The 20148-nt window shown below is 44.1% G+C and overlaps 1 protein-coding gene across 1 annotated transcript; it reads left to right on the plus strand.

The window, feature by feature from the left end:
* The first annotated feature begins 279 nt into the window (after positions 1-279).
* LOC141098997 (beta-1,3-galactosyl-O-glycosyl-glycoprotein beta-1,6-N-acetylglucosaminyltransferase 3-like) lies at positions 280-1900 on the plus strand. The gene has a single exon (XM_073587045.1). The coding sequence runs from the start codon at positions 401-403 to the stop codon at positions 1724-1726; it is 1326 nt and encodes a 441-aa protein (XP_073443146.1). The 5' UTR covers positions 280-400; the 3' UTR covers positions 1727-1900.
* Positions 1901-20148: the final 18248 nt, after the last annotated feature.

A 20148-nucleotide genomic window follows, 5' to 3' on the forward strand; every position in this document is an offset into this window, starting at 1 on the left:
CTTTTCTATAGCAGTGATTTTCCAATGTTGTATGTTCATAATAAATATAAAAATTGATTGTGCACACACTTTAGTACTCTATTCATAATCTCTGCTTCTATGTAGATTTACATTAAAGAAGAAAACAATCAGTCTGGCACTTCCAAATCATGTGGGAGGGAACTTTGTTTGCATAACACGTAAAATGATGATTGTAGATCAGTGACACATTCCGTAAAGGCATCTGCGTATATAAAGACTTACAAAGTGTGCTTATTTCAACACTAGAGGAATAGAGAATCAGTAATCTGATGTGGCAAGCATCTGGATAGTACAGGTTGAACATTACTTACGTCCCAGGACTACTGTTTTACCTTGCACAACCAGTTTTACAAAGCTTGTCTTTTAAGGATTCTTGAAAATGATTCTCTGTGACTGCAAGCGAAACAGATCTATTCACAAGCTTCTGTTTTTGGCACTTTTGGCATTGTCTGGCACCATGTTGATTAAATATATGTCTTCTCCATGCACACTCGAAGACTTAGAAGATAATGTGAGCAATGCCAGGAGACAGTACTGCAGACATGGACTTTATGATCTGCTTAACCTAAGACCTCGAGAACAAGGTGAGCTTAATTGTTCAAAGATTATTAAAGGGGATTCTGATGCTATTAATCAGGGGCTACAACTGAATACAGCCTTAAAAGGAAAATTCAACCATTTAAAGGAGAAGGATTACATAAACAAAACTCGTGACTGCCATCACTTTAAAGCTTTCAGAAGATATATCACTATTCCTATAAGTAAAGAAGAAGAGGACTTTCCTATTGCATATTCCATGGTAGTACATGATAAAATTGACATGTTTGAACGACTTTTAAGAGCCATTTATGCCCCTCAAAATATTTATTGCGTCCATGTGGATGAAAAGTCAACAGAACAATTCAAGGCTGCTGTGAGAGCCATCATCTCTTGCTTTGATAATGTGTTTATAGCATCCAAACTGGTGAGGGTGGTCTATGCATCATGGTCAAGAGTACAGGCTGATATTAACTGTATGGAGGATCTGCTGAAAAGCAATGTTACATGGAAGTACTTGCTGAATACTTGTGGGACAGACTTTCCATTAAAGACAAATGCTGAGATTGTGAGAGCTCTCAAAACTTTAAATGGAAAAAATAGCATGGAATCTGAGAAGCCATCACAAGCCAAACAGGGACGCTGGAAATATCATCATGAAGTTCAAGATGATCATATTTCTGGGACCAATTTTGAAAAACTACCCCCACCAATTAAGACCCCCATGTTTACAGGAAATGCCTATTTTGTGGTATCCAGTGACTTTGTAAAGTACATCTTTGAAGACCCACAGACACAAAAACTTATAGACTGGGTCAAAGATACTTACAGTCCAGATGAACATCTCTGGGCTACATTAAACAGAATGCACGGTGTTCCAGGCTCATCTCCTCATAATGACAAATATGAACTTTCAGACATGAATGCAATGGCTAGAATGGTAAAGTGGTCATACAACGGTGGAGAATTACATGAGGGAGCTGCCTACCCTCCTTGTACAGGAACCTATAGAAGGGCTGTATGTGTATATGGTGCAGGAGATCTGAGCTGGATACTTAAGCAACATCATTTTCTGGCCAACAAATTTGACCCAGAAGTAGATAACATTGCTATATTCTGCTTGGAGGAGTATTTAAGACATAAAACAATATTTAAAATAGATTTATAATGTTCACGCAAGTGTAAAGGTAAATTATTTCATAGCCCACATTGCTGTAATCTTGAATACATTATTCACCTGTTTTTATGGTGGACAGTCTAATGATCTAACAACAGTACTTATTTGTCTTGTTTTCTGTAAAAAAAAAAAAGGAAGGAAATATCATGTATCACATAATAGAAATATTTTTTTTTATAGAGCCGTTTTTTGCTGCACCAGAGACACAAATACAGCACATTATCTTTATAACTGTATAAAAACCATGTCTAATTTTGTCTGACTCCAGTGATAATATTTCCCATATACTACTTATTCATTGAACTTCTACTAAAATGATCTTTACATATTAAGAGACTTTTTTATATATCTTCATTTTGATGGAAGATTTCCTTGTGTGTTTGGATTCATTGTCTTTAATAAACAATATTTATTTTCAGTTTAGTTCAATTGATGTTTGCTATTAATTAAAATGACTTGCTCCCCCTAATATCAGAGATACATGACCTAAAATGAAGCATGTCTAAAAAGTAGTCAGAACAAATGCAATAACTGTTCATTGGAAAGGGGTGTTTCGCTAAGGAGAGGATACCTCCTATCCACTAGTTAGTCAATAGCTTCAAGATTAATAGAAGTTCCCAATCGATTCGCAACACAGGGGACTTCTGTCCCTCTTTTTGTATAAAGCAGCTGTGAGCATGCTCAGTTGCCATTCTATATATTCTCTACTAGATGGAGGCCAGATGCGGTAATGTCATGATGGGGGCAGGCTTTGCAGCGTTGAAAATCTCACCCCATGTGCTCACCCATCTATCCATTCTCTCTTTCCCCATGTGCTGACTTCTCCTGTCTGTGCTCTCTTCTTTGACCTGTCTACCCCATGTGCTGTCCCACTTGTCTGCTGTCTCTCTCATTCCTGTGCTATATGCTCCCCTCATGTGCTGTCCCGTTTGAGCTGTCTCCCCCTGTGCTCTGTTTCTCTCACCCCTGTGTTTGACTGTGTACAGAACATACCACAGCTCCTGGGCAGGGGAGGAAGCAAAAGATACTGACTAATACTGACATTACAGCAGGAGATCCCAGAAGATATTTTTCGTGAGGTAAAATATTGTTTAAAAACAGTCAGTGAAATATTTTACCTCACAAAATGAATCCTCTGCGATGCCCTGATGTAATGTCAGTATTGTCTTTTGCTTCCTCCCCTGCCCAGGAGATGTGGTATGCTCCGTACATGGTCAGACACAGACAATTTTTAAAATTAACTTTTGTTTGTGGGAAACCCCTTTAATGTGACCAGCTTCCTCTGCCTGTAGACACGTTGCGCATCTGCTGCCGGGATCAGCCAAATGATTCACTGCACCTGCGCAGAATTTGCACAGGCACAGTGTGATGGTGTTCTGCTGGTGGTACCACACAATTGGCTGCGTGAGTGTGAATGTGAGTGTGGGAGCATGTGAGTGTGAGTGTGAGTCTGAGTGTGTGATTCTGAGTATGTGAGTCTGAGCGTGTGTATGTGAGTGTGAGCGTGTAAGTGTGAGTGTGTGAGTGTGTGTGTGGTGCGTACGGCATATAGAGTGTGTGTGGTGTGACGGTGTTCCGCTGGTGGTCTCGCACAATAGGTTGGTACCAGCAGCAGTTTCCATATTGAGACAACCATCACTTGGGTGGCCCAATATGGCGGTCGGTGAACTTACTCTGCTTGGAATTCTGGGATACGGTGACATCTGGACAGAACAGGAAATGAAAAGGTTACAAGGAAATTATATAAATAGATGAGACTGGCGGAGATAGCTGGACTTTGTCTCTTATGAGGGCAGTCCCATAGAGCATTAATGGAGAGGAGTTTGAGTATGCACAGTATATGCACTGCTGCTCTATTCAGACAGAAGTCTTAGCTGTGTCACCCTTTCCGATCTAGAATTTAAAGGAATGCTGTCATGCAAAATAACGCTATTAGCCTGAACATATAGGGTTAATCTGCAGGCTAATAGTATTGTGACACTGTGCTGTGCTGGCACTGAGAGCCTTGTTGCTGGGAGGAAATGAACGCTGTAAACATGCCCCCAGGACTAACTGACAGCAGGATCAGCCTTAGAGGCGGCTTTCAGTCAGTGACAGGGGCGCAGTTACAGCCGCCACACTCTATATACAGAGTAGTGACTGAAACCCTCCCAGAGCTATCCCTGTAACTGGAAGCCAAACACTGCCAGGGGAATAAAGTTATTTTCTTTCCTGTAGTGGGTCTCTCACCGTGTGTTCCACACAGTGTCAGAACGCTGTTAACCTGCAGATTAACGCCATATCTACAAGTTCATAGCAATATTTTACAGGTTCCCTTTAATGTCTAACTTGTAGATAAGTGCTGATCTCTTCTTTGGGAAATCTCTTTTAACCCCTTGAGCTTTTTTCGGTTTTGCGTTTTCGTTTATTCCCAGAGCCATAACTTTTTAATTTTTCCTTCAATATGGCCATGTGAGGGCTTCTTTTTTTGTGGGACGAGTTGCGCTTTTGAACGACATCATTGGTTTTACCTTGTTGTGTACCAGAAAACAGGAAAAAAAATTCCAAGTGCGGTGAAATTGCAAAAAAGTGCAATCCCACACTTGTTTTTTGTTTAACTTTTTAACTAGGTTCACTAAATGCCAAACCTGACCTGCCATAATGATTCCTCAGGTCATTACGAGTTCATAGACACCAAACATATCTAGGTTCTTTTTTATCTATGTGGTAAAAAAAATTCCAAACTTTGTTAAAAAAAAATAAAAAATTGTGCCATGTTCTGATATCCATAGTGTCTCCATTTTTTATGATCTCTGGTTGGGTGCAGGCTTATTTTTTGCACATCAAGCTGATGTTTTAAATGATACCATTTTGGTGTAGATATGATCGTTTGATGGCCCATTATTGCATTTTTATGCAATTTTGCGTCGACCAAAAAACGTAGTTCTGGCATTTTGACTTTTTTTTTCAAGTTACGCTGTTTAGTGATTGGGTTAATCCTTATATTTTATTGATAGATCGGGTGATTGTGAACGCGTTGATACCAAATATGTGTATGTTTGATTTTTTTATTGTTTTATTTTGAATGGGGCGAAAGGGGGGGTGATTTGAACGTTTATATTTTTTTTATTTTTTTTAATATTTTGAAAAACATTTTCTTTTCACTTTTGGCATGCTTTAATAGTCTCCATGGGAGACTAGAATCTGCCACACCCCGATGGGCACTGCTACATAGAGGCGATGATCAGATTGCCTCTATATAGCAGATTTACTCACTTCCTATGAGCGCCGACCACTGGGTGGCACTCACAGCAAGCTGGCACTGACAACCATAGAGGACTTCAGGAGACCTCCGGTTGTCATGCCAACATATCGGTGACCCGTGATCACATGACAGGGGTCACTGGTGTGTGTATTTAAAGCATGATTGGCTGAAGCGCATTTAACTAATTAATAGCCACGGGTGGATCACGATTCCACCTGCGGCTATTGCTGGCACATGTCAGCTGTTCAAAACAGCTGACATGTCCCAGGAAAGATGTTGGCTCACATCAAAGGGAGGGTGTCCAACATTAATGTACTCCATACGAGAGAAAGAAGCGGAATGACTGAATCCAACAGGTTATTTAATTATAAAAATATGAAAATTTATTATAATAAATAAATGTAAAGACACAAACAGTAATCATGGTATAGTTACACATAAGATATGACGCCAAGAAGCCAGGAGAGGAGATACACAAGAGTAATAAAGAACACCATCATCATGAGTTACCTCTAATATAACCGCCTTTATGTGGTGCAAGTTAAGTGTTGCTGCCTATATAGGGTTCTATCATGGCCATAGTCATAATAGAAAAAATGAAAAGCTCCCACGGCGGGTATCATGTGGTACAGAGGAACAATGCCGGGCGCCTGCCTCTATGTTAGAGGACTGGTTGGGTGTCATGGCGCATGCGCCGATATAGCCGCTTGTGATTGGCCCACGTACATCACATGGTCAGACATGTGACGATTGTTATGGATATAAAAGGTCCTGTGCCAGTATTAGCAGCATCTCCTTGAGAAAGCGCTAGTTGTAGAGCGCGAAACGCGCGTTGGAGATTCTTTGCACAACCAGGGGTAGCAGGCACCATCAGGTGAGCGTTTGTAGGGATTTTTTTGCCACTGTGTAATAACTTTGCACCGCTGAATCCTCACCGCTGTGTTCCTCTGTACCACATGATACCCGCCGTGGGAGCTTTTCATTTTTTCTATTATGACTATTCATAATTCAGTCATTCCGCTTCTTTCTCTCGTATGCATATATTCATGGAATGGAACCATTGATTATGGCAGACCATACACATAGGTCTCTGCCATTTGTTTTTTGTAAGGTACTGGGCTATTTGGTTTCATTAATGTACCCCAGATGTCGGAGAGGGGTTAAGTAATGGTTAGCTCAAGTAAAATTCAGTTTTACAACATCAGAACACCTGCATGTTTGAGTGGCATCTGGCAGCAGCCTGAGCAGTTAATGTAATATATTATACATGGGGCTGGCAGTCCCCAAAGACATTATTAGAGACAGCCTAATGCTAAAACGTAGCTAGATCAATTTATTCTATAAGTCTTTACTGAATGTGCATAGACTTCAACATCTGACTTTTTTTACTATTGGAATTGCCAAAAATAGGTTTTCTGCTATGAAGCAATGTGCTGTAAATTATTTTCCTTATTAAATACTTGCAAGTAATAAAATGATGCTTAAAACAGATAAAAAATCGTTGACTAAAAATTTTAAAGTGTTTGGAAATTTTTTTTTCTATGATAATGAAACAATAGACTATGAAATATACAATGGAACATTTTACAATGAAGGCATATATTTTGTGTCTAGTGTAAAAAGCATAATATGTAAACACCTCAAACAAAGGGAAGGCTATTTGTTATATTGCTTCTCCTCAGTGAATAAATAAGGATGTGGTGATTATTGTACTTGAAAAACCAGTGGAGAAATTAGTTAATGATTCAATGTTATTTTTTCGAAGGTCCCAGAACTTTCAATTCAATCTCTTGTACAAAAATTCACTTAGTTAAAATAAAGCAAGTTAAGTTGTAATGTGTCAGGATACATCTGTGTTTGATACAGATTAGCTAACAAATTGGTGAATTCTTAATTATGTCAACTGTAAAATTTTATCATTAACAGATTAATGACTACAAAGCAAAAATAGTTTAGATTCAAAAGTGACTTGTTTGATTAGATCTGGTAATATTTACTGATGCAACAAATAAAGAGTCATTACTATAGATGTTCTATTTCTTAAAACTTGGGATTGCCTACCAAAAGGATCCGGGAATAAATGTATGTTCAAAAAACTATAACAATAAATGACTAGTTGAGCATGCAACATATATGTGTCATGATCCAGACCGGGTTTTGGTCTTGTCTCTCCTTTCCAGGTCAGGTCATGTCAGAGGTTAACTTTCTCTGCCTCGATCCTGTGTCAGGGTATGCTATATCACTGCGCTGCATCCTGCAGGTAGTAGCAGTTATAGTTCCTGCATATGGCTTGTGTATCTGCCTCTGGTGAACCCCTGATTTGTCCTGCTGCATTTAGCTGACCTTGCCCGTGTCTGTGTACCCCTCTCCTACCCGTCCCGACTCTGTGTGTCCCTGTGTGATTCCCCAGTACTCGACTCAGCTTTGGCTCTGACCTGATTCTGTCTCTTCCTTCTGAAACCTATGCTACTGATCGGCACTGACCTTTTGGCGCTCCTCTGTCTCTGTGTTTGAAATTTCCCTTTGTACTACGCAGGTCTCTGGTATCGATCCGGCTTTCTGTCTATTCTGCTGCACATGTTGGTAGCCTCACTGCAGCTCTGCTGGTCTGCTCTGAGCAGGATTTCAGGTCACTCTCCATTCTGCTGCTATTTGGTGGAGTTTGCGTTACTCTGCATCTACCTGCAGTGCTGCAGCATGACAATATGTTTACATTCTCTGGCAGCAAACAAATAATAATAATAAAAATAATTTTATTTCTATAGCGCCAACATATTCCGCAGCACTTTACGTTATAGAGAGGACTTGGACAGACAATAGACATTACAATATAACAATAAACCCAGATCAAAACAGATACCAAGAGGAATGAGGACCCTGCTCGCAAGCAATCTATGAGGAAAAAGGAGAGACACGAAAGGTAGATGGTAACAATTGCTTTCATTGTTCGAACCAGCCATAGTGTACGAATCGGGTGTTCCTGTAATGCTGCATGAACCAGTTAACAGCCTAAGTATATAACAGTACAGACACAGAGGGCTATTAAATTCATAAAGCATGTGAGAACATGATGCGAGAAACCTGATTATGGTAAAAAAAAATTTGAATGGGCCACACAAGGATAGATAGGATAATGTGTTGAGGCGGGAGGCCAGTCTGAACAAATGCGTTTTTTGGGCACACTTAAAACTGTGGGGATTGAGAATTAATTGTATCAACCTGGGTAGTGCATTCCAAAGAATTGGTGCAGCACATGAAAAGTCTTGGAGACAGGAGTGGGTGGTTCTGATTATTGAGGAGGTTAACCTCAGGTCAGTAGCAGGACAGAGGGCATGGATAGGGTGGTAGGCTGAGACAAGGGAGGAGATGTAGGCTGGTGCTGAGCCATGGAGAGCTTTGTGGGTGAGAGTAATAATTTTGTACTGAATTCTGGAGTAGATGGGTAACCAGTGTAATGACTGGCACAAGGTAGAGGCATCGGTATAACAATTAGTGAGGAATATGATCCTGGCTGCAGTATTCAAGACAGATTGGAGAGGGGAGATTTTGGTAAGAGGGAGGCCGATTAGTAGAGAGTTACAATAGTCCAGACGAGAATGAATAAGAGAAACAGTAAGAGTTTTTGCAGAGTCGAAAGTAAGAAAAGGTCAAATTCTAGAAATGTTTTTGAGGTGCAGATAACAAGAGCGAGCCAGTGATCGGATGTGGGGGGGTGAATGAAAGCTCGGAAGTATGACCCCAAGACAGCGGGCATGTTGCTGGGGAGTAATGGTGGAACCACACACGGAGATGGCAATGTCAGGCATAGGTAGGTTAGTAGAGGGAGGAAACACAAGGAGTTCAGTTTTTGACAGGTTCAGTTTCAGACAGAGGGAGGACATAATGTTAGAGACAACGGTAAGACAATCACTGTTGTTTTCTAAAAAGGCAGGCATGATATCAGGAGAAGAAGAGTATAATTGGGTGTCATCAGCATAGAGATGGTACTGGAAACCAAATCTACTGATTCTTTGTTCAATAGAGGCGGTATACAAAAAGAAGAGGAGGGGGCCTAGGAGTGATCCTTGTGGAACCCCAACATTAAGGGGGATATGAGAGAAGGTGGAACCAGCAAAAGATACAGTGAAGGAATGGTCAGAGTGATAGGAGGAGAACCAGGAGAGAACAGTGTCCTTGAGGCAGATGGAGTGTAGCATAGTGAGGAGGAACTGATGATCCACAGTGTCGAATGCTGCGGAGAGATCCAAGAAAATTAGCATGGAGTAGCGACCATTAGATTTAGCAGTTGGTAGATCATTAGAGACTTTAGTGATTGCAGTTTCAGTAGAGTGAAAAGAGCTGAAACCAGATTGAAGAGGGTTGAGAAGAGTTAATAACGTTGACTAAGTCTCTGCCTTTTTATGGCTTTATATACAATAAAAGACTGAGGACATTTCTATTGAGAACATCATAATTTATTTTGATGGGGAGCAGTCTGCGTGAAAGAAGATGTATATGAACATAAGGATGAGTGACCTCATGGAGATCAACATCCAACACTGCGGAGACACCATCACATGTTTCTCAACGCAGTGATCTAGAGCAATGCCCCCATCCCTTATGGGAAATATGCAAAAGCATGTAAATCAACAGCCGCGGAGACACCATCACATGTTTCTCAACGCAAGCAATGACTAGCCAGGTCTTTCCCCGGGAAGGAACAACCACGGGAAGGGCAGTCTCCAATGAAGGAAACCACCTATGCCAAAACATGGTATCCATCCACAGACAGCTGTTTCGGGGTATTGCCCCTCATCAGTGTGGAGTAGGAAACTGGCTAGTAGGAGCAATGCCTAGTGAAAGGCTATGAACATAAGGATGAGTGACCTCATGGAGATCAACATCCAACACTGCGGAGACACCATCACATGTTTCTCAACGCAGTGATCTAGAGCAATGCCCCCATCCCTTATGGGAAATATGCAAAAGCATGTAAATCAACAGCCGCGGAGACACCATCACATGTTTCTCAACGCAAGCAATGACTAGCCAGGTCTTTCCCCGGGAAGGAACAACCACGGGAAGGGCAGTCTCCAATGAAGGAAACCACCTATGCCAAAACATGGTATCCATCCACAGACAGCTGTTTCGGGGTATTGCCCCTCATCAGTGTGGAGTAGGAAACTGGCTAGTAGGAGCAATGCCTAGTGAAAGGCTATGAACATAAGGATGAGTGACCTCATGGAGATCAACATCCAACACTGCGGAGACACCATCACATGTTTCTCAACGCAGTGATCTAGAGCAATGCCCCCATCCCTTATGGGAAATATGCAAAAGCATGTAAATCAACAGCCGCGGAGACACCATCACATGTTTCTCAACGCAAGCAATGACTAGCCAGGTCTTTCCCCGGGAAGGAACAACCACGGGAAGGGCAGTCTCCAATGAAGGAAACCACCTATGCCAAAACATGGTATCCATCCACAGCTGTTTCGGGGTATTGCCCCTCATCAGTGTGGAGTAGGAAACTGGCTAGTAGGAGCAATGCCTAGTGAAAGAAGATGACATAGGAGCTATTTGTAGGAGAAATCATAGATAGCAGTGGTGGAAGGTATGGGTGACATCTGTTTGAAAGAAAATGCCATGGAGACCAGTATGTGTAGGGGAAAGAGAACCATGAACAGCAGTCTGTGAGAGAGGAACAGGCATAGGGAGGTGTGTATGTGAATGGGCAGAGTTTTTATTCGTTTTTTTCAGGGTATGTCTGATATACCATGCATACTATAATCTAGCTAAAATCTCCTCTTAGGGTATGTTTCCACTATGCACATTGCCTGTGCTTTGAACAGAACGGAAAGCCCACTCTGCCCAAAGCCACGCCCCCTTCTGTATGCACGGTGATTCCAGATGTGTTCATTGAACACATGCGGTATCACCGCATCGCATACATAAACTGGGTTATTTACCTTACAGAGACTGAGCGTCTCCGCAAGGTAAACAGACATGCTGCGTTCTAAAAAGACGCACCGCATGTCCGGTTTTGTGAGTGTGTCACCCACATATTAGGATGCATAGTGGAGACGGGATTTCATAAAATCCCCTCCACTATGCTTTAACATCTGGACGCTGCGGTTTAAACGCTGCGGCTGTACGCGGAACACCTGGGACACAATTACAACGGTGGGCCCTGCGATGGGGAACAGGGCAATAGACACCTCCTGCAATCTCCTAAGGATGTGCCCCGAACTTCCTGATGTCCCTATATGGTTTCTTTCAAACCATCGCCGAGCAGGATACCTTAGCCCTCACTTGCCCTGCACCTATCCTTAAGTAGGGAATTGGCAAGTGCGGTCAGTGGTCCCACTGCTGCAGTAATACAACACAAGGTAGGTAGTTAGGTATGACAAACAAGGTAAAGACAAACAACACTTAGCTTTCTGCTGTAAAGCACCGCACAGCAGGATCACGACACCAGATACACCATGAACAGCTGAAGCACCATCGATCCAAGCAAGCTCCTACTGAACGTGGTCGCTGCAGAATGACCTCTAACACCGACGCTCAGCTGATGCATCAGGTAACCCTTTGAAGGAAGGTGGTAGTGGTCACCACCTACATAAGCAAACTCAACAACCGTGTAATTACACCAGCGGCTACCGGGGGGGGGGGACTGACATTAACCCCCGATAGCCTGAAAGTAAAATAATTTATATGTGAGAATCCAGATCTGCCACGAATCCAAGGATTGATTGTGACACATACATTAGGAAGTAAGTACACCCCTACTGTGCTACTAGCACTCACAGATCAGAGCTGCCTTTGTAGCTGCATGGCTCATCATGAGCTGGATCATCATGACTAAAAAAAGGGACACAATCACTATGTTACTTTACAACTTTCTTATGTGACTGTTTCAATCTAAATTAATATTAAACAAAGAACCTGGCACCCAACTTGGTAGTGATATATAGGTGAATTTATTCCCAAACAGTTGTACAGTATAGCACGACAAAACGTTTCGGTCAATTTACAAGACCTTTATCAGTTGCGTACTAGTACTTGTGGCATGATATGCAAAAGAGGCTTAATATTCTCGCAGTGGGAGCCCGTGAGCAGTAATGCTGAGTGATTCAGTCTGGGTAGTAACATTGGTGGATGCAGCTAAGCGTTTAGGGCTGCAGACACGGCGTCCACCAGACCAGCATAAAACATGCCAGAATGAGTACTGAAGCCAAGAACCTTTATTTTATTGTTCACTATAACATGCTACCGCGGGCTGAATGGAATCCACAGGAAGCAGTACTGTTCTGATTTTAGAAGTGTGAACGACGTGTGCTCGATCATTCGAAGCTTTTACAACACGGGTACTTCACTGGCATATTCAGCTATGCCGAAAAGTATCAATGAGATACCCTCTAGGAGGATAACACCACAAAAACAAAGAAAAATACATTCTAAGATACTGTTGGCTGCTATGAGTTAATTTTGCATGATTATGCCACAATTGTTTCCATTACTTGTACTTATTTTCTGTAATTGTAACTGTAACTTATAGTTTCCAGGAATACAAGGCTATTGCTTTCAACTTGATATCTGTAGTAGTCTTTTAACTTTTATTAATGCACAAAATTTGTTTTGTTACTGCACACTAAAAAATATTCTGGGATGGAGAAGCGCTCTGTTAAAGTAAGGAAACATGAGGAGCAGTTCAGGTTGAGTGGTAGAGGATGGAAGCATGTCCTGGTCTGATGAATTAGCTCTCTCTGGAGTTTCAGGCCTATGCACTTTCCTTGGACTGGCAAGTGGTGGACTGTCCAACTCTGAGAACGAGGCAAGTGGCTCTTTCTCATTCCAGTTGGGAACCTTGGGAGTGAGCGTTTCGGTGGTGTCTGGCACTCTCTTCTCTTCTTCAGGATCCTGTGACAGGCAAGGACGCAACATGCTATGGTGGACTATTCGGGTAGGTGTTTCTTCTCGTTTGGGTTGAACTTCATACACTGGCCCATCGGACCCAACTCGGCATATCACCCAATACAGTTTTTTTCCCATCGATGCTCCAACTTGCCCCGGGGCCGCTTGTCTCGGATCTGAACTCGATCTCTGGCCTTGAGAGCTGTCCCTCGAATAGGCGATGTTACATGGTGCTGGAGTTCCCGAAACTTAGTCTGCACCAGCCGGTGAAGAGTGTGCAGCTGATGTTGGTGTTCTTGGACCCAGGAAGACACCCCCATCCGTGGGTAGTCCTCTACTGGATCCAACTCCAGCTCTGTGATTTCCCGTCCCTTTTGCCCGAACAGCAGGGTATGCGAAATGTCTCCTGTTGTATTGTGCACTCGGTTGTTGTACACCCAGACCAATTCTGTCACGTACTCAGGCCACCATATTTTCCTATCTTCTTCCAATATTCGTAGCATCTGAATTAGCATCCGGTTGAAGCTTTCACAGGCTCCATTCTCCTGAGGATGAAAGGGTGTCATCCTGGACTTCTCAATCTTGTGCAGATGATGTAACTCCTCCATCACTCGACCTTGAAAACAAGCGACTTGGTCGGAATGGATCCTCTTTGGGCAACCGTCCACCCGGATGAAGTGTCAGCAGATAGCCTGCGCAGCTGACTTAGCAGTCTGATCCCAAGTTGGAGTCACCACAGCGAACTTGGTAAAGTGGTCAGTCATCACCAAGTTCAACCAGAGATGAGCTGGACTTAAGGTCAAGTAGTTGATCATCAAGAACTCCAAGGGGGCAGAAGTCACGATGGTCTGTTTGGGGTTTCTCTGCTCCAGAGGTTCAGCCAGTTCACAGCTCCGACATCGCTGACAGACCTTTTCTACTGCAGTCTTCAATCAGGGGTGATATACCAGCTCCTGTAACCACTATAAGGTCTTCTCCGGACCAAAGTGAGCCCCTCTCTCATGGGCCTCCGTAGCCACTACACGGATCAACTTCTCTGGAGCACCACTTGCCAGGTGACCCCCAACTCCCATACCAACTGCACTTTTCTATACAGCAAGCCGTCTTCTAACTGGAGCCTCTCCCACTGCCTTAAGAGAAAACAAGGGCAGGGGCGCAGACATAGGGCTTCACCTGGTATAAATCAATTAAAATATAAAAGTACTCTGGAGTACTCACCCTTTATGGGTTGTGTTCAGACACAACCACTCTCAACGTTTGTTGCAGTCATATAGCTGCTGCAGACAACTCTGTACTGTAACCTGAAGAAGAGGTGCGGTTTGTCACCTCGAAACGCGTAGTTTCTGTAGTATATATAATAAAGAACTTGAAAGATTTATATGGATTTCTGAAGAATTCTTTTCACTAAAGCTGCGCGGATGCTCAGAAGTGCTTTTCTTGGATCCTCAACTTATGATCTCCCACTGCCTTAGAATTTGCAGAGTCCCTGGGGACAGAGCATCTCTTTCACTCCAACTGGGAAGTCGCTTCAAAGCCACCCACTGTTTCAACTGGGCAAGTTCACTATCTTCTTGCTGTAGTTACACCCAGTCATACTGAGGTCGTCCCAGCACCTGTTCTCTAGATGCCTCTCCAATCTGTCACTGGGTCGCCACTAATGACCTGGTGAGGTCCCAAAAACCAGGAATCTCTTCTGCCTCCAACTCTTCGTCTCGGTCACGTCCAGGTCACTCTTGACAGAGCATCAGCATGTGTGTTCTCGGCTCAGGCCCGATATGTGATCTTGTATCAATACTTCGCCATGCGGTCCACCCATCATTGCTCCAAGGCCCCCAGTTTTGCATTTTCCAGGTGGGCCAGGGGATTGTTATCGGTGCGCACCAAGATTTCGGACCCTGACAAGTATTCGGTGAACTTTTTGGCCATCGCCCACACTAACGCCAGCAATTCTAACTTGAAGGAGCTGTAATTGTCCAGATTCCGTTCCGAGTCGTGGAGGGACCGGCTCGCGTACGCAATTACTCGTTCCTTCCCTTCCTGCATTTGCGATAACACGGCACCCAGACCTTGTAGGCTTCCATCAGTGTGAAGAATGTAGAGCTGTGAGAAGTCTGCATAGGCAAGTATTGGGGCCTCTGTCAAGGCCATCTTTAAGGCTTGGAAGGCTTCTTCCTGGCTATTTCCCCACTGGATGGTCTGATTCTTTGAACCAAATGGCACTCCCTTTAGTAGTTCCAGCAGCAGATTAGTGATGCGAGTGAAATTCTTCACAAACCTTCATTAGTACCCAGTAAGCCCCGAACATCCTTCACTGTCCTGTACCACCGCTATTTTCTCATGTGCAGGTCTCACCCCTTCAGCGGATATAATGTGTCCCAGGTACTCGATTTGCTTACGGAACAGGTGACATTTTTGGGGCTTTGCTTTCAGCCTGTGTTTATGTAGTCAACTCAACACTTGCTCCAACTGCCGGAGGTGTTCTTCAAAGGTGGCTGCATAGACAATGATAATGTCCAGATAAATGAGTGTAGCTTCAAAATTCAGATCCTCAATGTTAGGCGTCGGGTTCCTGCCACTGCACAGCAGGAATCCAGAGCCTTGCACCCAGTGGTCTCCCATTCTTCTTCAGCCGCAGTGGAGCCTGCTCAGCAGATTCATCGGTCTCGGCGCTCTGCCCAGGCCAACTCCGTGGGTTTGCTTGCTGCTGCCACCTCTGGCACACCTATGACAATGCATGCTGCTCAGCAGCGAGATTCTCCAGGGACTAAGTCCTCATTTCGGGCCACTGAGCATGCCCGTGGAGTGATCTCCCATTGGAGATCGAGGGTCACATGCTCAGGTCCTGCTCGTGTTCGGATTGGCCCATCCGAGAAGCCAGGAAGGTCCCGGACGCCCGTGGCTATAAAAGGTTCGCATGGCCACTCGCCCATGCACTAGGATAGACTGTATTTACAGACTATGTGGAGTGAGTGATGTATGCACTTATGAATGTCTCTGGTGAATGACTCATTAAGAAACCCCTACCCTTGGTACGCATATGTTGTGCAGCCTAGCCTGCTAGCGCCCGGGCTTAGGCATAGGTAGGTCTGAGGTTGAGTCAGGCATCAGGCCTCACCAGGGACTCGGCACGCCTCAGTGCACGTGTTCCTTAGCCAGCGTCTATAGCGGCACTCACGGTAGCGATGCCGTGCGTTCAGTGGGCCTAGAAGGACTCTAACCCCGTGTCCTTGGGGTTAAGTTTTGTGGCCGTACACTGTGCGCTCTTTTGGCCGGGCTCTGTGAGCTAAACAGGCTCCAACATCTACGTTCAGCGTTGGTGCGGCTCTGTGCAGTAACAGAGTTCGCCCTGTTCACATTGGGTGACGTAACCCACGTGTGACTGGTTTCACACCGCTTAATTCTTCCGCCATTACTTAGCAGCAGTGTACCACCTCTGCACGGTGGACCCTGGACTGCGAACGCACCTACTATTATTTTATAATTTGGTGCGTTCTGCCAGCCCTAACACCCAAGCATTTTTCAATGTTGCTGAAATGTCCCAGGAGCATTAGTCAGGCCGAAGGGCATCCAACTGAATTCAAATAATCCCATGGGCAGTATGAACGCTGTCTTCGGCCGATCATGTTCAACCATGGGCAACTACCAATATCCACTGACCAGATCCAGGGATGAGAAATACTTTGCCTTCCTCAAGGTGGACAACGACTCGTCAATTCTGGGTAGGGGGTAGGAATCCCGCACCATACAGGCATTCAGTCGTCTATAGTCTGCACAAAAATGCAGGGTCCCATCCTTCTTTCAAACTAGAACAATGGGAGCTGCCCACGGGCTTTGACTTTCCCATATGACTCCACTCTACAGCATGAGTGACAACATTTCTTTCACCTCCTTGTACATATGAGACGGGATCTGCAGGTATCTTTCTCGGATCGGTGCAGCACTTCCCGTGAGTATCACTTGGGTTATGGACAGCGTCGGACTGGCCCACCGGAGAACCGGAGGATTCTCCGGTGGGCCCTGGCATCTGGTGGACCCTGGCACCTGCTGGCATACAGGGCCAGCAGTTGCCTAGGGCCCCCGCTGCTCCAGGGGCCCCCAGCCAATGGTGTGTCGCACACCATGCAGCTGCTTTGGGGGCCCCTGCCAGTGGAGCAGCAGCGGGTGACAGGAGGCAGGAGCCCCTGTCCCCGCTGCTAAAGAGAAATGAATATTCACTGCGAAGCAGTGAATATCATTTCACAGTCTCCACCCCCAGAGGCCCCGCCCCCAGCCCAGTAAGCCGCTCTGCATCAGGGCCAGCGCCGCCCTCAGTCCCCTCTGCTCCTGACTCACAGCCAGTGCGCGATGACGTCACTACATCGCGCACCTGCTGTGTGTCTGGCAGAGTGCTCCCTCTTGACACTGAAGCCGGCTGCCAGAATCAGCGTGGGAGCGAGGAGGAGAGGTGAGTATTGTGGTTTGTTTGTTTTTATCTCTCTATCTCTCTCTCTGTCTCTCTATCTATCTATCTAGATATCTATCTCTATATCAATCTAGCTCGCTCTCTCTCTATCTCTTTATTATCTATATCTATCTATCTTTATCTATCTATATCTATCTATCTCTATATCTATTATCTATCTCTATCTATTATCTATATCTATCTCTCTATCTATCTCTATCGCTATATCTATTATCTATCTATCTCTATATCTATCTATTATCTCTCTATCTCTAGCTATTATCTCTATCTATCTCTATATCTATCTATCTTTCTCTAACTATCTATCTCTATATCTATTATCTATCTATATCTATCTATCTTTGCATTAACTATCTCTATATCTATCTATCTCGCTCTCTCTATATACTGTATCTATCACTCTATCTATATCTATCAATCTATATCTATCTATATCTATCAATCTCTATATCTATTATCTATCTCTATCTATTATCTAGATCTATCTATCTCTATATCTATTATTTATCTATCTCTATCTATTATCTATATCTAACTCTATATCTATCTATCTCTATATCTCTATATATCCATTCTCTATTTCTATATCTATCTCTATCTCTCTATCTATCTCTATATCCAACTCTATAGCTATATCTATCTATCGCTCTATCTATATATCTATCTCTATAGCTATCTATTATCTCTATATCTATCTATCTCTATAAAGATATATATTTTTTTGTATATCTATCTATTTCTATTTATCTATCTATCTATCCATTATCTATCTAACCATCTATCTATCTCTATCTATCTATTTCTACATCTAACTCTATATCTATATATCTATATAGCATTATACCCTATGAGGGGGCAGCATTATACCCTATGAGGGGGCAGCATTATACTCTATGAGAGGGCTATAGTCTATGAGATGGCTGCATTATATTCTATGAGGGGGCTGCATTAAATTCTATGAGATGGCTGCATTATATTCTATGAGGAGGCTGCATTATACTATATGAGGGGGCTGCTTTATATTCTATGAGGTAGGCTACCCCAACTCCTGCTACATAATTAAGATTTGTACTACCTTATATTATACCCTGATATTAGCGTGTTTTACCGCACAATTGGTGGTCTTGTATTTATCTCTATGTAGTTACATAGTGGGCCCCAAGAATGATTTTCTCTGATGGGCCCAAGGTGTTCCAGTCCAACGCTGGTTATGGATGTAGTGCACCTGAAGTCATTTTCATGACGGGTGAAGACATCCTGGTAATGCTTCAATACAGCTTCCATCTGCTGCACCTGTTGCGGTGAGAGTCCCAACAATTCAGCCCGCATCTGTTCCAAGATTCAACGCCACTCCTTCATGCTTCCAGGCAAGTGCTCCGGGGTCATGGTAACAGCTACAGTCCATGGGTCTCCTTGTTTAACTGCCAACTATATGGCCTCTGGTTGCATCAACTCTTCCGGCATTCCCAGCACATGGGCCTGGGCAACCCATGTCAATTGTTGAAACACCTTCCTCTGGGGTGTTTGTGGGCTCCATTGGTCCAAAAAAGTGTCTGGTGACTCGCTGATCAAGAGAGTCCGAAGTTCTTTCAGCACATTCATCCCCATAGTCACTTCAGGGCCATTGTCAGTATCTCCGGAGGTTAACACGACTCCTGTCCAGCCCACATCTATGCTGCACACTGTAATTTGCATCCAGACCACCCCTGCAACTGAGATGGGCAACTGATTGGCTGCCGTTAGCTTGATTACAGAGCCCCACTCCGGCCACATCACCTCAGGAAAATGGCATCTAAAATACATTTCTGACATGGTGGTCACCTGTGAACCAGTATCAACTAGGCAGCGAACGGCTCGGCCATCCATTTCAGCCCATACGAGGGGGCTCATAGAAATTAAACTTTCGGGACTGCCTTCTCTCCACTTTGGCTTCTCTTGGTCTGGTCAGTGTTCACCTAGCAAAAGGGGGTCATAGTCACTCTTGTCTCTGGGCACAGTTGGTGCTGCAGTGGGGACCCTTCTGAGGCAGGACCACTGTTTTTGCATGTCCTGTATTTCTTTCCGGATCTCACGGCCCAGTCGGGTTCAGCTGCGGGCGAGACGGGTACTCCATTGCTCCGGACAATCCCTGCCAAGGCTACGGTCCCCTGCTCCTGCTCCCTTATGTGCGCTTTGGCCCCAATTTCTAAGAAAGTCATATGTGGCCTAGTACGCAGGTGCTCGCTCAAAGATTGATTAAGCAGCTTGTCTCTGAGGCCCGCCATGAACTGGTCTCTCAATATGTCAAGGGGCCCCACTCTGGTTACTCCCACATCATCCTGATGGGCGATATGTGCTTGTATTTTCTACAGTGCATTTATGTATTGCATCACGGACTCCCCCTCCCTTTGGACACGACTGAACCCAACATCAGTGGGATCTCCATGCATTTCCTCTAGGATCTGGAATACCTTGGTCAATGTGTCCCGTTCAAAACAGGGGCGGAACATTACAGAACACCTAACCTCACTGTCCAGGGCCATCAGAGCAATCTCTGCCTGCATAGCAGGGGTCACGGGATGGATCTTTAACATGCCTTTAACCCGTTCAGTCCAGTCCCACAGGATGATGTTACTCCCCATAAATTTAGGGAGATTGCTGAGCATGGCTTCCTGCAGTATGCTGGACCTTGATGCACCCAGGACCGATTGGTCTGCTGCCTCTGCATTCATAGACTGCATCCTGCCGACTACACCAAATGTAAGCAGGTTACGGAATGCAGTGATGCAGGGAAGGCAAAGCAAGGGTTAACAGTATAACAATTTAATTATAGCA

Source organism: Dendrobates tinctorius, unplaced genomic scaffold (assembly GCF_039654945.1).
Source record: "Dendrobates tinctorius isolate UK_male_01 unplaced genomic scaffold, ASM3965494v1 ptg000097l, whole genome shotgun sequence".
NCBI classification, from domain to species: Eukaryota; Metazoa; Chordata; class Amphibia; order Anura; family Dendrobatidae; genus Dendrobates; species Dendrobates tinctorius.

What these genes read in the sequence shown, in the direction of transcription:
- LOC141098997 (XM_073587045.1), top strand. Translation starts at nt 401, where the DNA reads ATGATTCTCTGTGACTGCAAGCGAAACAGATCTATTCACAAGCTTCTG.